This window comes from Blennius ocellaris, assembly GCF_963422515.1.
Source record: "Blennius ocellaris genome assembly, chromosome: 10".
Classification (NCBI taxonomy): Eukaryota; Metazoa; Chordata; class Actinopteri; order Blenniiformes; family Blenniidae; genus Blennius; species Blennius ocellaris.
This window is the reverse complement of record NC_137659.1, coordinates 18986556-19002802: the sequence shown is the minus strand read 5'-3', so window position 1 is coordinate 19002802 and position 16247 is coordinate 18986556. Positions and strand designations below refer to the sequence as shown.

The window sequence follows — 16247 nt, the reverse complement described above, 5'->3', positions numbered from 1 at the left end:
TTACATTAAATGTGTCAGACTGAGTTGACACTAACATGTTTCTCGATGTGTTTACGGTGCACCTTCAGGGCTACCACGACTTCATAGACGAGATGCTACCCCATGAGAGCCCAGTGCATTATGGGCTGCACCCCAATGCAGAAATTGAGTTCCTGACAGTGACGTCGGATAATCTTTTTCACACTTTGCTGGAGCTGCAGTCTCCTGATGCTGTGATGGGAGAAGGAGCAACACAGACACTGGAGGAGAAGGTAGCTACAAATTCTGCCTCCATGTGATTATTTGTGGGGGGTTTTTCTTAAAAGGGACCGAAAACCAGTAATTTATTACATTAACAACACTACATTTTCCAAAAATCCCATATCATACTTATCCCAGCTCACAAAAGAAAAACAATGTCCATCATTGCAGAAGTGAAGGCATCAGAACTAATATGACAAATAATTTTTTTTTATGAATAACATCTCAATTCACCCACCCCAGGTGAAAACAATTTTGGATGAAGTGCTGGAAAAACTGCCAGAGGAGTACAATATGTCCGACATCACTTCCAAGACAGCTGAGCGATCACCGTACATCCTGGTCTGCTTTCAGGAGTGCGAGCGCATGAACACTCTCATTTTTGAGATACGCCGCTCACTGAAGGAGCTCGACCTTGGACTCAAGGTAAGTTTATGGCCACTTGTTCAGTTTTGCTTTTACCTGAGTAAATAAATCTTTAGTGAGAAGACAGAAGAATATAACTCAAAATGATTGTACTACACAAAGCTGACCTTCTCGCAACAGAAGTGTTTGATGTAAAAAAAAAAACAACAACAACAAAAAGAAAAATCAAACATGAGGATTATTGAGGCTCTGGCTAAGTTGGTAGAGCAGGTCGTCTTACTTTAGCTAAATTAGTGGTTCCATTGCTCATCTCACCCTGTCCATGTTTTGAAGTGTCCTTGGGCCAGACCCTGAAGTCCACATTGATGAATTCCAGTAGCTTGCACAGCAGCTGTCCTTTTATTGTTCCTTATGTGAACAGGGTGTCTAAACTGTAGCATAGCTATTTTTTGTTGTGTTATGTCATACTGGTGTTAAATTGCTGCATGAATACACTCATTCATGCTTTAACAGCTCAATATGTTTATCAAAGGGTGAACTGGCCATGTCCTCTGAGATGGAGAAGCTTCAGACTGCTTTGTTCTTCGACAATGTCCCTGACACCTGGACCAAGTTGGCCTATCCCTCCACATACAGCCTGGCTATATGGTTCGTAGGCCATTTACTAGTTTTTTTAAAAACATGTAAAATCACTTTTTTCACAGTTTTTGTTTCACGGTACTTTACAATACATTTCAAACAGCCAGTGTGAAATGTACCAGGGGAGATGAGGTGGGGTGGGGGGGGCTTTCATTCCCTCTCATGGTGATTAATGCTGCTTCACCATTATCTAAGTAAAGCAGGGCCGTCTAAATTCACACTTTCACTCCTCACACACTTTTTCCCCCCATGCTAAGTAAAAAATCTGTAGTTGAGTGCCAGCCTCCCTAATGTTTTTCACATTAAATGAGATTATTGCTAATGGCTGTTGCGATCCATGGGTAATAAAAAGTACTTGCTGACGTGCGCAGAGGCTGTTACCTTAAATGACACAATCATTTATATAGTACCTTCAACCATTACACTTGTGTTGCATCATATTTCATCCTCTTGTCTTCACATGTATAACAAAAATATATGTTTTAATATTTATTCTACTGAACAATGAAAGTTTACTGGGAAAGGGCATACAGCAATTTCTACTGGAAAACACAGCTGCTATTTTTATTCTTTGATTTTGCTTTCTGTATATTTGTTTCTGTCAGGTATAATGATGTGATGCAGCGCTGTAAAGAACTGGACAGCTGGACTCAGGACTTGTCCCTGCCCAGTGTTGTGTGGCTATCCGGGTTGTTCAACCCACAGTCTTTCCTCACAGGTGACACAAACAAGGAACACACGGTTCCCAAAATCTTTCACTCAGTTGTTTCACTCGCTTTTTCTATCCTGTCCCTGCTTTCTAGCTGTGATGCAAACTCTGGCACGAAAGAATGAGTGGCCCCTCGATAAAGTGAATCTCACTGTGGATGTGACCAAGAAATTTAAGGAGGAGTTCAACCAACCGGCCAGGGAGGGAGCCTACGTGTATGGACTTTACATGGAAGGTAAAAGAAAACGCACAGGTCTCCGCTTTGCTGCAACTTTCAAAGTTCAGAGCTGCATCTCTGCACAATACTAATACCCTATAATGGTAAAATAAAAGTCTCCCTTTCAGTTGAACATTAAAATTTTATTATGTAAAAAAAAAAAATGTTTTCCCTCATTCAGGTGCAAGATGGGACACTCAGACCGGGGTGATCACTGAGGCTCGTCTAAAAGACCTGACCCCAGCCATGCCTGTCATGTCAGTCCGAGCTGTGCCCAATGACCGTCAGGAAACCAGGAACATTTATGAGTGTCCTCTCTACAAGACCAAGATTAGAGGACCCACATACGTGTGGACTCTGAGTCTGAAAACCAGAGAGCGGCCTGCCAAGTGGGTGCTGGCCGGAGTGGCTCTGCTGCTCAGTGTATGAGAGGGGGCTTTAAGGTCAAGACGAGGACACTGTACTCGGTGTTCGAAAGGGAAAAGATTTGTCTTTTATGCTTCTGTGTGATACGTAGTGTTCATTTTATAGTAGTTCACATACAATAAAAAATGATTGAACGACTGGAGGATCGAGGCCTACCCTATCACACAATTACTGGGGTGGAAACTGATTTTTTTTCTTTTTATTGAAAAATGGTAAAATATACAGAGAAATGCCAAAAAAATTCACACACTAGATCACAGTTAGAACTGATAAAAGTCAAAGCACGTTTGGAACCAATCAAATCTATGAACTACAGGATACTCAATAAGCAGGAGAAAAACAATAGACAGTGCTGCCTCATTAGAGCGGTCTTCAAGTGTGTCGTTTTGGAACACTTGTAACTCTTACAGTATGTTATGCAGCAGTTTTAATAGCACATTAAATTACACAGGTGAAATCATTCTGGCAATATTGCAAGACAACCTCTAATTCTCTGTTTGCTGTTCCCCACTCCAACGTATCCCATCGGCAAAGTTACTTCCTTTTAATTAAAAAAAAATGTTTGCCAGCTTCTTTTCACTGGAGGTTGTACTGCACTTAACGTAGGTAGGACACTGTATGTGCTGAGTCAGAAACGTGTCTCTGTTTGGCCTCTGTGTGGATTTCTATGTCTTCTTCGTGTGAGTCTGCTAAAGTGTTTCCTAGTCACTGTCGGACCAGTCGAGCTCCATCATGTCCATGGCCGCGGTGGCCATGTTGATCTTGGTTCCGTGTCGCACGCTGCAGCTCTTCACAGAGTTCTGGTTGGACGATGCCCGCATGCTCACCTGCACTCCGGAGTGGCCGAGTACGCCCACCTCGCCTCTGATTTTCTGGCTGATGGACTCGCTGAGGTCGCCTCGCACCCCCTGGACTACAACTCCCACGTCCCCCCTGCGACCCCGGACCCCCAGCTCGCTCCGGACGCCACGACCCACAACTTTCATCATTCCCATGTCGCCCATGTTCATGTTCATGTCCATGTCTCCCAGTCTGTCCATCTCACCCATTTCATCAATATCTAAGGACAGCATGTCCCCCAACCCCCCCATGCTACCTTGGAGACCCTTAAACATAGCTGGGAGCCTCCCACCATCAAGACTTCCCTCCATCCCCTTGTCGTCTGGCCTGTCCCCAGTTTTTTCTATCTCCCACACTCCCTCTTTCTCCCGCTCCCCCTCCGTCTCCCCAAACCCGCCGGAGAACCCTCGCACGATTGTGGTGACCCTGCTCCTCTGCATGCCTCCCCTCTCCCTGTCTCCCTCCTCCCATGTCCTCTCCTCCCTCTCCACCACACCTCCGGGGAAGCTCCTGAGTGTCACCTGCACCCTTCCGCCCTCCAGACTCCCGCTGTCGTCCCTGTCCCTCTGCCCCCAGCCTTTCTCCTCTATGGTTCCTTCCTCCTCCTCCTCCTCCTCCTCCTCCTCCTCTCCGAAGCGGCCCTGCAGCCCTCGGAGCATGGCATGGAACCTCCCGCCTTCAAGTGAGCCCACCCCCCTCTCCAGAGCGGCGCTGCTCCCTCTCTCTGTGTCTCCATTGCTGAGTGTGCGGAGGAGACAACTGACACCAGCACTGCTGACTCCTGCACTGTTGGAGTCCTGAGAGTGTGAGCGGAAGAACGAGCCGGAGGAACCGATGGACATCGGTGTGAAGAACTGAAAAGACATGAAGACGGACGAGACAAAAGGGAGAATTAAGAGCAGTTTTTCAACTTTCCAAAATAAGATTTAAGTCAATACTGGTTTTCAACACAACTTTATAATATTGCATGCCCAACTTATGGAATTATTTACTTATTTACAGTTTTTAGTTACTTTAAAATAACTAAAAACTGCAGAGGGCATTCTATATGATAGAAAAACAAAGGGCCTTTCTTTCTTGAATATGTTGTTGGTTACAACTCGGCACTCCTGAGTCAATGTGTGAAAAAAAAAAGATGACTCATTGGCTGTGGTTTTGCTCACAGGTGAGATGTTGGAGCGCTCCATGAGTAGGGACGTTGGACTGGGAGTCATGTTGGACCTCTCCATCAGCCTCTCCTCCCACAGTTTGAGCCTCCTCTCCCTCTCCTCCAGCTCCTTCTCCTTGGAGTAAAGCTCCCGCTCGAGCTTCCGGAGGCGCTCCAGAGTCGACTCGATTTCACACCTAAAGTATTGATTGAAATGAGACCGCCACAGATGAAATATCAGTGAAGTATCTTAACCACTGACAAAAAAGTTATCTTCATAAGTAGCTACTTGAGGGGAACAAATACATTGAGTCTAATAATACATTTAAAAAAAATACTATATAAAAATGTTCAATATCCTCAGTTCAGCCTTTTTGTTGCACTTAAATTTACTCTGTAATTCTTCATAAAAAAAAAAAACTATTCCAAGATTCTGCTTTTATTGCCAAGCCAAATCTCTGTGCAACCCATTAGTTGCATTATTGCAGATGTCCACAAGAGGTCAGTATGAAGCTGGTGAGCAAGTGCCAATGGACCTGCATTCAGAAACACAATTAACTCTCAGAGCATCTAAATATAGAGCGAGATCTGACGCACAGCCATACCTCCTCCTGTGTTCCTTCCATACCTAACTGTTCATTCATCCCGCCCCTCCACCTCCTTCACTCTTGGCCATCCCTCTCCTCCTTGCCCATGTTTTTCCACCCCGTACCTAAAACTTCGCCCAGAATTGATTGCCCCATTGCACTCATGCTAAATATGCACAGAATGTCGCACCTTCTCTCCCCTGGTCCCTTGCCCACCTCTCTCCCACCCTGTGTCATCGGTCCTCTCCTGCTTCCCCACTTGCCCCAATGTTTCTGTCTCTCGCCCGGTGTCTTAGATTTCACACTCACACAATACATTTCTGTTCCACCTTAAACTTCTCTTCTTCAGCTAATTCCTCTTGAACTGTCCACCCACCCTCCCCACCCCTCCACTCCTCATCTAACACCACCCCTCTTTCTGCCCCCCCCCCCTCTCTCTCTCTCTCTCCCTCTCTCTCTGTCTCCCTGTGGTGGAGAGAGAGCAGAGGGGACGAGCAGAGGAATCTCTTCCATGGACGCTTTCCAGAGAACTTAATATAGCCTGAAGTAGAGTACAGGGTCACACGTTCAACTTCTCTTCTCAACTTCACTGTCAACCGAACTGTTTATGTATGCGTGTGTGTGCGGATATGTTGAATGTGCACATGCACTTATCTACAGACTGTATTTATCAGTCTGACAGGAGAACAACACTTCACTGGGAAGACTTAAACGACTGACAACAGCCTCTCGTACCGACACGCACCCCTTGGCGCTCATTTCTTTCATACGCCTGCACATGTGTAGCTTTGTGCCTGTACCTCCACTGGTCCTTATTATGTAGGAAGGAGTTGCACTGGTCCGGTAGCCTGCTGTCATTGGCCATTGTCTCCAGAGTCACGAGCACCTGCTTGAACTGGGGACGCTCCTGTATAGACATGCATAAACAGAGCAGGTTTATTTGTTTTGAAAGTATTTGAAGTAAACACCACACACACGCGCGCGCGCGCACACACACACACAGAGTTGACATTCACAGTATCTCCGCTCAGATTAACTCACTTTTGGATCTGCTTGCCAACATTTCTTCATCAGCTCTGCAAAACTTGCTGGACAGCTGGTGGGGATGGTCAGCCTCTTGATACACAGACACAAACGCATGGAACATGTTCAAAAGCATATCGTTTTGAAATAAAAAGAGTTTAAATGAATCAACAACCAATGGAAATACTGAAAAATAATTCTTAAGTTAAACTACAGGTCAAAATGTGCCATTAGTTTGTAATCAAAATGTGACATCCCACTTAAAACAAGTCTGAGATAAAGCATAATCATAATAATTCATTAAATCATGCACGCATCCAATCAATTACTTTCTTGCTCAATGTGGTATAAATTGTAATATTGAGAGCAAATGTGTAAAACCTGGATGGAAGATCATAATAAAATGCACAAGTGACATTTTTTGTGAAAAACAAATCCTTGTTTTCAGACTTCGATATTTTTTATTTGAATATTCCTGAAATTCTTTCACACCGTTTTGATTTCTTTTGTTTTGTTTTGTTTACAAGCAAAATTGTATGTGGAGATGAGACATGTACATACATACTTTGTGTTTGGCTTTTCTAGCCATCAGCAGCAAACATGCAGTTGTTTTCCCATAGTGAAGCTGCTTGGTGCAACCAAACAAAGTTCAGTGAAAAGTTGAATTATCAGGACTATAATTATATGGTTTGATCAGTTTTTATAATGAAAGCTGTCACTTTACATTCAATTCAGAGTATGATACTCCCCTGGTCTATTCTTTTAAAACCGCCATAATAAAATTACACTTTGCGGTGTGTTGAAATGTATCCACGACAACTCCAGCTCATGCAGAGGCTCATGTGAATATTTTTATCATTGAAGTCACAGTACTTGACATAAGAGTCAAGTACTTTGGCCACAGTATTATTTAATACATTCTTCCAAATTCTCTCTCTCTTTCAAGGTCAGTCCTTGTAATGCTTGCAAAATGGAAAGTTCAATTACAGTATAATTAAAGGACATTTCAAACTTGAAAATGCTATCTTCATAAAATAAAGTCTATGGAAAAGCATTGCATTGACCAATATGATACACAATATACTATTTTTGCATAAAAATGTACTAAACAGTTGTTTTTTGTTGCACACTATTGCAGACCACCGTGCTAACTATATAACTATTGGTAAAAAAATATACCTACATATGACTTCCTGCAGGAAGTAGGCCTACATTGGAAGAAGAAAACTTTTTCAAGCCCATTTCAATACATTTGAGCTCATTTGTCACATGCATTATTCACCAAACATGCAGAATATAAAGAAAAAACATCTTAAATTCCACTCTGCACACCAGCTAAATATAAAAACTGTTCTCTATATGTCCATCCTACTGTTCACCGGCCTCCTTCCTAGTTCACACTAAACATGTGCACAGTTCCATCTCCGTCTGAATCAAACTGACAACGTGAACTCACTGACCTCCTCCAGACGTTCAACCTGAGTGCCAACAAACTCCCTACAGCTGAATGAGAACAAATGAAATATAATAATAGAATTGAGATGAAACCCATTAACCAACATGGTTCTGCTCATTTTGACTGACTGTGTTCAAATACATTAAAAAAAATGTTCCTTCTTGTGTGTAACTTCTGCCCTGGAAAATATCACTTTTACTTTCTCGTCACTTTTTCTGGCTATCGAAAGAATTTAATAAATGAACCAAGACTCAGGAGCAGCGAGTGCACGCCTACTTTTCTATATGTCAATTCTACAAAATAGTTTTCCTTCTTTTTATAAAATTCCCCATTTAAATGTAAATGTTGACTGTCCAGCTGAGTAGCACCCCAATTAATTCCTTAATAGCACAATAAACATCCAAAAACTGTCAGTGTCAGAAACTATTTTCTTTTGAGTTTACTATTATAGACTCATATTAGTAAACTCTTGTTAAAAGTATAGCACAAAGACACACGATCAAAACATTAAAAAGTCTTGTTGCATATTATAGTTCGGTTAACACTTCAGAATTAGCCCTCAGTGTGTGTTTACGCAAACACAAAATGGTGGTGTGGGGGTGTGTTTGTAATCGCTGATGCATAAACTGCAGCAGCAACGCACAGCATGCTGCTCCGATAATGTCTCTGCATTGTCGATCCCCGGTAATCATCAAAGCTCTGAACGAGTCCAGATAGCCCCATAGTACAGTAAATGGAAACAGGTTTCCCTGGGGATTAATCCGAAAATACCACCGACTCGGAGCGGAGAGGGGGAGAGGTGAGGGGTCAGGAGGAGAGGTGCAGCAATAGAGGGTGAAATCAGAGGGAGACTGGGAAATGGGAAGAGAGGGAGAGAGAGAGAGAGAGAGAGAGAGAGAGAGAGTTATTTAGGGAGAGTATTTGGAGATGAGCCAACAGCTACAGAGGAATCATGTTCTCCGGGTTGTTTGCTGGCCCCTCGTGTGTGTGTGTGTGTGTGTGTGTGTGTGTGTGTGTGTGTGTGTGTGTGTGTGTGTGTGTGTGTGTGTGTGTGTGTGTGTGTGTGTGTGTGTGTGTGTGTGTGTGTGTGTGTTTGTGGTTTTTGAAAAGGATTCAAGCACGTCAGTGAGTGAAACCCAGACCTGGTTTAACCATCATCTCCTACCACCTATAAACCTTTAAAATCAACCCTCCTATGGGCTGCAATCTCTTCTTTTTTTCCCTCAACTCTATCCCCCTGTCTGTTTTTCTCTCTCCCTCGCTCATAAAGGCTTTAGGCGGGGAGGAGGAGGAGGAGGAGGAGGGGGGGGGGGGGGGGTCTGGCCAAGCTCCACTGCTGTGTATCCAGGCCTTACAAGAGCAGAGAACTGACATCAGGCCTAAAAATACTCCGCCTCAGCCTCACCAGCTCACAGTGGAAACCATGAGAGCATCACATTGTGCCTCCAGCCGTCTCCAACTCTGGCGGGTCTACATGCGTACGCCGTGCTCAGCAAGGTGCGTCTGTCTCTGTCTGTGTCAACGAGTGCAGCCTACCTCTTGTTTTTCCACCACCAGCCACGCAACCTGGAGCCCTTCAAAACCCTTAAAGGGAACCTCCCGAGTCAGCATCTCCCACAGCACCTGGCCACAGAACAGACTGCGTTAAGTGATCGGATGGGCCCACACAATGGAGTGCCACAAATCCAGCACTCCTGCAAAAAAAAAAGAAAGCGCTCTTACATGTAACATAAATGAATACATTTACAAAATCGCTCTATAATATTTGACTGAAGAAAAAAGAACAGAGCAACAGGTTCACACTCATTTCAACTCATCAAATCTTGTTTACAGTCCAGAGTTTGAGGTCTGAAAACACTGATGAAAGCCACTCGTAAAGAGTGCAACGTTCAGAACAGTTGTGACGTTCCCTCATGGTGATTTACTACACTAAATAAAAGCAAGTGAAGTCTTACAACTATGAGAATAGTTTTGATTACAACCAAGGTCAAAATGAATATATTTTCAAATGAAATGTAATTTAAGATTTAGTTGCTGAATCTTCCCCACATTTATGTTGTCACAACAATCCCAGAATTCAAGAACATTCAAATACAGTTTTGAACTTTTTTTATTCTATCATTTTATCATTTTATATATGTTCAATAGGAAGTTCATTTAACTGATTTTCACATTTTAGTTTAAATAATATAATGTATATGATATTTCAAATAAAATAAAGTTTAATAGCAGTAGCTGGCATAAATATATATAAAAGGAATAAATAAGTAAAACACAAACGAAACTCTATGATCCTCAACTTTTTATTATGATATTGTGATATGGTTTCTTTTTAATATCCAGTAATAAAACTCACCACACCGTAGGAATATGTGTCACAGGTCTCAGAGACTGGCAGGCTCTGAATGACTTCTGGAGCCATCCAGGGAAAAGTGCCCACCACCGTCATATGAGTGGTATGAGACAAAAACTTTGACGCCCCAAAGTCACAAATCTGAAATTCAAGTCAGAACCAATGCCATGAACTACTTATCCAACCAATTTTTTTTTTACTTCAGAAGCTACAAGCGTGTTTTTACAAACCTTCAGCACTTTATCTGCTGTCATAACCACTGGAAAAAAAAAAGAGAGACCAATCGAGGGTTAATATTTTTATGATGTCAGTAATAGCCAACAGGTATGTGGCGCTCATGCTCAGATGTGCATAAATACAGAAAACAAGTAAGAGGATCTTCCTAACAAGGATCATAATAAGCTTCCATTACCATTTCGTGACTTGAGGTCTCTGTGAATCACTTTGACTGGAGCTTCTGCGTGGAGGTAATGCATTCCTGTAGGGAAATCCAGCATTAATAACCGCCAAGAAAATAAATGCATCTTTGTGTTACTTGTCTGTGACAGTCTTTATTATTATTATTGTTCATAATAATAATAATAATCATGATATTCAAGGTTTGAAGTGAGCTGAAGTCTCTTCTATATGTTTAACAATGTTATTGATTTAATTAAATGCTAAAATAGCAAGTAAGATTTTACTCTCTACTCACTTCCAAATTATCATAGCAAACTTTTTTTTCACGTTTTAACACTTCATCACATATTTTCTTTAAGTCCATGTATAGCGTATCTTTTTTGGTCAGTTATTATATTGCATTTTGTTGCCCATGCTCTGTTAAGAGGCATTTAACTGAAGGACTAACTTAAGACAGAGGTCTGAAACCTACATGAACAAAAGAGCCGTTATTTCACTTTCCAGCAAATCAGATTTAACTGGAGCCGCAAAACATGTCTAATCTTTAGAATTAGGCTAACAGAGCTTATAATTCAAATTCATATATTATATATATATATATATATATATATATATATATATATATATAGTTTTGATGTGCGTCTCTTATGTTGCATTTAGAAAGTTTCAATTACGCAGTTAGGATGGAAACATTTCCTTATAGTTCTTTCTCTTAACTTTTGTGTCTTTTTCAGCATCTTTTTAAATAGTTTTTACATTTCATCAGTCTTAACTATTTTGTCTTTTTTAAAAGCAGTTTTGCAAAGATGTTTTTTCTCCCATTTCTAAGCTTTGTCTTTTATTATTTAAAAAATTCTTGACATTTTAGTTTTTGTTTTTTTTTGTAAAGCTGTTTTAGCAGTTTTAAAAAAATTTTAAAAATGCTTTAACAATTTTGTTTTTATTTGCTATTGTGCGTTTTTTAATAGCTTTTTTTCAGCCTGGAGTTTAGAGTCCTGATAAGGGGGGGGGGGATTAAATGTTTATTGACATAGACTGCAGAGCCTTGATCTAAGATGAAACTCCGCAAGATGTAATTAATACCTGCTGCATTTCAAAAACAAAGTACACTGGCATGAGCCAAGGCCAATGAATACAATCTTTATTTTAATGTTTTTTCAGGTATGTGTGAACTCCACATACTACTGTAAATACACATCCTGTAAGTACGGAGCTGCAGCCTGCTTATATTGTTATAATTAGTTGCTTCACATCATTATTTAATTGATCGTATTTTGTCTTTTCTTAAGGTGTACCTTTGGCTATTTGTATGGCCCACGTCATGATCTGCTCCATGTCCATCTCTTCACTTTGCTCACTGGAGAGGTACTCATACAGAGACCCCCCACTGGCATATTCTGGAAGGCAACGCATATATAGACACAGACAGATGTAATCATAAGAAAACATTTTCTGTTTACTCAGCAATATATAAGCCCTGTTGATAAGCACATATCAACATTATCGCATTATACAGATGTATAATAAAACCACTCACAGGCAATTGAATTCAATTCAACCCATTTCATAAACTAAATCTAGGTTTAACTGTTAAACGCTTGAGACACACAGATATTACAGCACAATAGATTGTGCTGTCAATTTTGTAATAGAATAGCCCCGAAGCTTTTTTACCACTCGCTTGGGTGCATCTTAGAATGGGGTTGAAGTTTACTTCATTATCTTAAATTACCTAGAAAAAGCACTGCACCACACAGACACGCAAAAAAAAAAAAAGTGTCTCAAATCAGCGGAAAAACCTCCTAACCTTCACTTCCCGACGCTCTAATCCAGCTTATGAGTGAACTTTTAACCGTTTTCCCCCACAATGTCTGACAGTTCGACGAGGCAGAGAAATGGTCATCCGTTCATCAAAGGAAGTATTTGTAGCCGAGTAAAAACCAAAATAAAGTGCCCTATTATCAACAATTTAAGAAAAGCTAAACCACTCTCCTGACGCAAAACCTTTTAATGGCTCTTGAACATTATTATTACTCTGGGCGAGTGATGGACACGGCTGGAAGGAGAATCGTTGCTGCATCAGCCTGTGGTTACGGGTCAGTGCTTTTATCTTAACTATATAACTTGTGGTTGTAATCTGAGATTACGACCACATCCAAACATGCTGGTCTCGGTTACAAATGTCCAGCCAGGGAAACACCACAAGAACAAGCATTGTGAACCACTCTGTACCCGTACTACAAAACACACGTATAAATACTGGTCAGCCATTAGAGCATGTGGTAACCTTCTCTCTGCACGATTAAATACACACCAATAAAACTAACGTACACACCCACACTGGAGGAGCTGCAAACTGGCAGACCAGTGTGCCCTGATCTTAACCCTTTCGCTCCTCATCTTAGACTGTCTGAAAAAGTGAAATATGCTGTTTTTCGAAGGACCAGGTCAGATTCACTCATACTGATAAACACATGTTTTGATCTTATGCTAATGTGAGGACATATGAAAGGATACATGGATCTTCCTCACACGCACGCACGCGCACACACACACACACACACACACACACACACACACACACACACACACACACACGCACGCACGCACGCACGCACGGGGTCTGACCTGTGACAATTCCATAGTTGGGAGATTCCAGCACGGCTCCATAAAACTGAATGATGTTCTTATGACTCAGCACACTGAGAATCTCAGCCTGGACATTGAGACAAAAGAAGGGAAAACGGGGAGGACATGAGCACCATCGTCATCACCAGTAAAAACCTTGAGCAGGGGTAGAATTAAAAACAAAGTGGTATCCTCCGAAAAAGTCAAAAGTCTGACTTCGCTGTGTGACTGAGGCCTTTATCCATGTTCTCAAAAGTTCTTAACAGTGTGTACATGATGGCTGAGCTGAGGGCTTAGCCTCTTTCATTCCACGAGGCTCCAAACAAAGACTTTCCACACGACAGTGACAAACATGTCATTAATCTCAACTGACACAAAGATCACAACCTCTTCATACGTGAATGCATAACTTTTACAAAGCTACATGATAATTATCCATTAACAACATGAAATCACATGAAACTCAAATAAAACCAAAGCGTTTTAATTTTGTCCCCTTTTCTTGCATGGGATGTAATTAGTGTGTGCAAAATGTCAATTTGCATGTAAACGTGAGTAAATGAGAGGTGAAATTCATCAAGGTGTATTTCCACATGAAGTGTACACACATATTCAAGCATGTCGACCCACCCTGCATGTGTTTGTAGGAGAATGTGAGGAAGTCAGTTGTGAAAGAAAAATCACTCCCTTTTGCCGGTTCATGCTGATTGCACATGTACAACAGAGCATTTTAATAGTCAGTGCATATTTCACTTGCATACAAATGGCACACTCACAAAAACAACGTGACTTATTCACTCACGGGTCACCTTATACCTCTGACTGATTCCTGACACTGGCCAGCTTATTAATAAGCAGGCAAGGAAACGATGTTTGTGTCATACTTATGGAGAGTCAGGCCTGAAGTACAGTGCATTAAGACCCAAATGACCACGCATCTCAATCTAACACACAATGGAAGGAACTGAGGAGCCCAGGCACAATCTGTGAACTGGGAGAAGGAGGGGGCCATGAGAAGTATGTTGAAGATAAACACATGTTGAATGGCAGACAACAGGGGAGGAGGAGGAGGAGGAGGAGGAGGAGGAGGAGGAGGAGGAGGAGGGTGGGGGGCTTTGGAGAATTTGGGAAATTAAGTAGAGAGTGATTCTTGTTACAAGTCTTCAGCAGTAATGTGCCACAGAGAGGCTATAAGACGTGTGTGTGTGTGTGTGTGTGTGTGTGTGTGTGTGTGTGTGTGTGTGTGTGTGTGTGTGTGTGTGTGTGTGTGTGTGTGTGTGTGTGTGTGTGTGCGTGCGTGTGTGTGTGTGTGTGCGTGCGTGCGTGCCATCCTTTACCTCTTTGTCGATCTTCAAAAGCTTCTTCACAGCTACTTCCTTGTCCTGGGAAATCCAGAGGGCTCTGTAGACGCTCCCAAAGCTGCCTCCTCCACAGTTCTCATAGTAGAGCAAGTCCTCGTGCTTTATCTGCACAAACGACGAGCCAGGGGACGACATGGCATACTGACTCACACACACTCAGATGCACTCATACACACACACATACGCGCGCAAAGCCCGAAAAGTTCAAACGCTCAACCCACCGACCCGTTATCCCAAATGTATACAAGTCTTGGATCAGCACAAAGTGACTGGTGGATAAGATCTAAAGAGAGCCAGTAGTTCCCTCCACGGGGCCGGAGTGGATGTTGTCAGTCAGCAGAAGAGATTGTCAGGGAGAAGAAACCAGAAAGTGCTGGAAAGAGTGAGAGAGAGCGAGAGAGAGAGTGGGGGGGGGGGGTTGCTCTCTGCGAGTGAGTCAGGGAAAAGTCGCCGGTCACTGCCAGAGGAGGTGTTACATTGCCTGATGGTGGTGATCCAGTGTAACTACAAGGCTGAGTCTGTGCTTACACACATACATCCACACACACTCGCAGAGTTAAAGCTGAAGGAGAGGTGAGTGTTTGAGTGTGCGTAAGTTACGGTCTGCAGTCGGCGTGTGCAGTCTGCCGGGAGCAGACACAAGCTTCAAATATGGTCACTGGCATCCAGGGCATTCCTTCTTCCTGGATAACTGCAGCTATATAAAGCCTGTCACACGCACACGCACACACTCAGATATACAGTCCAGCTCTGGACTATAGTGTGTCTGACATAGTAAATCAGTTAGCAACGATGCCTCCGAAATCCATCTCCCACACACTCTGCAGCTAAAAACACACACACTCACCAGATGAGCCAGGCAGAGACAGCATGTTACTCAACCAGACAGGAATGACCCACTGACATCATCAAGCAGGATGGCTGCGGTGCCATCACGGTGCAGGGACAGGTGAGATCAGCTTTTGGAAGATAGGACACGCCTCACTTGTTGACAGTAACCAAGTACAAATGTAGACTTCAGTGATTCACAGGATAAATAAAACAAGGCAGTCTGTAAGCAGCTCCTGAAAGCTGAAATTAATGATGACACCCCCAAAGTACAAATGTGCAGGGTAAAACAGACGACGCCCCCCGGAGATTTTCCGCTTGAGGACAAACCACCGAACAGACTGGAGAGTTACCTAATAAAAAAAAAAACATCAATTGGACTGTTAAAGCTTGTTAGAGCTGAAAAGTCTGATGTAACAGAACAGAGCAGGGTTTTCACTCATGTGTTTGTAAATATAAATCACAGTACATAGTCGTAAGTAATACAATTGGAATTAACACGAATCAAACGTTGCTGTTTTTGTTTTGTTTTTTTCTATTGTATTTCAACGAAGCAAAACATTCAGGCAAAAGGCTATTTATTCATTTCTGTTCCCATAACTTTATAACATCAGCGTCCAGCATTCTTCCTGCCAGGTAGGTTTATACTACATGTTTTCTACATGATATTTTTTATCGGTTTTTAAGATCTGAACTCAAGTGTCCATTTATAAGATGCAAAACAAACTTGACAGCGACATATAAAATTTGGCCCACGGCTTATTTATAAGACAAGTACAGAGGATTTGGTTGCATCTCCTCATGTGGTGAGGTTGCAGTTTGACATTAATTCCCATATTAGGTGAACCTATGGCGGCTACGAAAAGGTTTTAAATTCATAAGTGCTCATACACATTTCAGTGGTGGCAAGGTTGCAGATAAAAAAGACTTCCTCTTTTAACTGCATTAGAGAACTTACAATGGCCATAAAACTTAAAATGATGTAAGATTCTCTCTATGAAGACAATTGTGGCTTGTCTGTTTGTGGT

The 16247-nt window shown here is 42.1% G+C and overlaps 2 protein-coding genes across 2 annotated transcripts in view; one reads left to right on the top strand and one right to left on the bottom strand.

Annotated features, from left to right (window-relative positions):
- Window positions 1-2600, top strand: part of LOC308135533 (dynein axonemal heavy chain 11-like) — a gene marked incomplete at both ends in the record, with an annotated part of 40013 nt that extends 37413 nt beyond the window's left edge. The window contains 6 exon segments of the mRNA XM_080503582.1: window positions 69-251; window positions 484-666; window positions 1139-1254; window positions 1851-1963; window positions 2049-2189; window positions 2353-2600. Of these exon segments, the coding sequence (XP_080359708.1) occupies window positions 69-251; window positions 484-666; window positions 1139-1254; window positions 1851-1963; window positions 2049-2189; window positions 2353-2600 (984 nt within the window).
- A 181-nt stretch (window positions 2601-2781) lies between these two features.
- On the bottom strand, window positions 2782-14925 carry LOC308134998 (uncharacterized protein). The gene is made up of 11 exons (XM_080502862.1): window positions 14368-14925; window positions 13031-13118; window positions 11698-11799; window positions 10416-10481; window positions 10234-10262; window positions 10007-10144; window positions 9187-9273; window positions 6213-6287; window positions 5972-6078; window positions 4601-4781; window positions 2782-4291 (listed from the first exon to the last, which is right to left on the bottom strand). Exons 1-11 carry the CDS (start codon window positions 14524-14526, stop codon window positions 3299-3301), a joined length of 2025 nt encoding a protein of 674 aa, XP_080358988.1. The 5' UTR covers window positions 14527-14925; the 3' UTR covers window positions 2782-3298.
- Window positions 14926-16247: the final 1322 nt, after the last annotated feature.

Coding starts and splice junctions, on each gene's coding strand:
- LOC308134998 (XM_080502862.1), bottom strand. CDS start 14,526: ATGTCGTCCCCTGGCTCGTCGTTTGTGCAGATAAAGCACGAGGACTTG. Junction 13,119..14,367: donor TTTTGAAGATCGACAAAGAG/GTAAAGGATGGC, acceptor CTCAATGTCCAG/GCTGAGATTCTCAGTGTGCT. Junction 11,800..13,030: donor CAACTATGGAATTGTCACAG/GTCAGACCCCGT, acceptor GTTGCCTTCCAG/AATATGCCAGTGGGGGGTCT.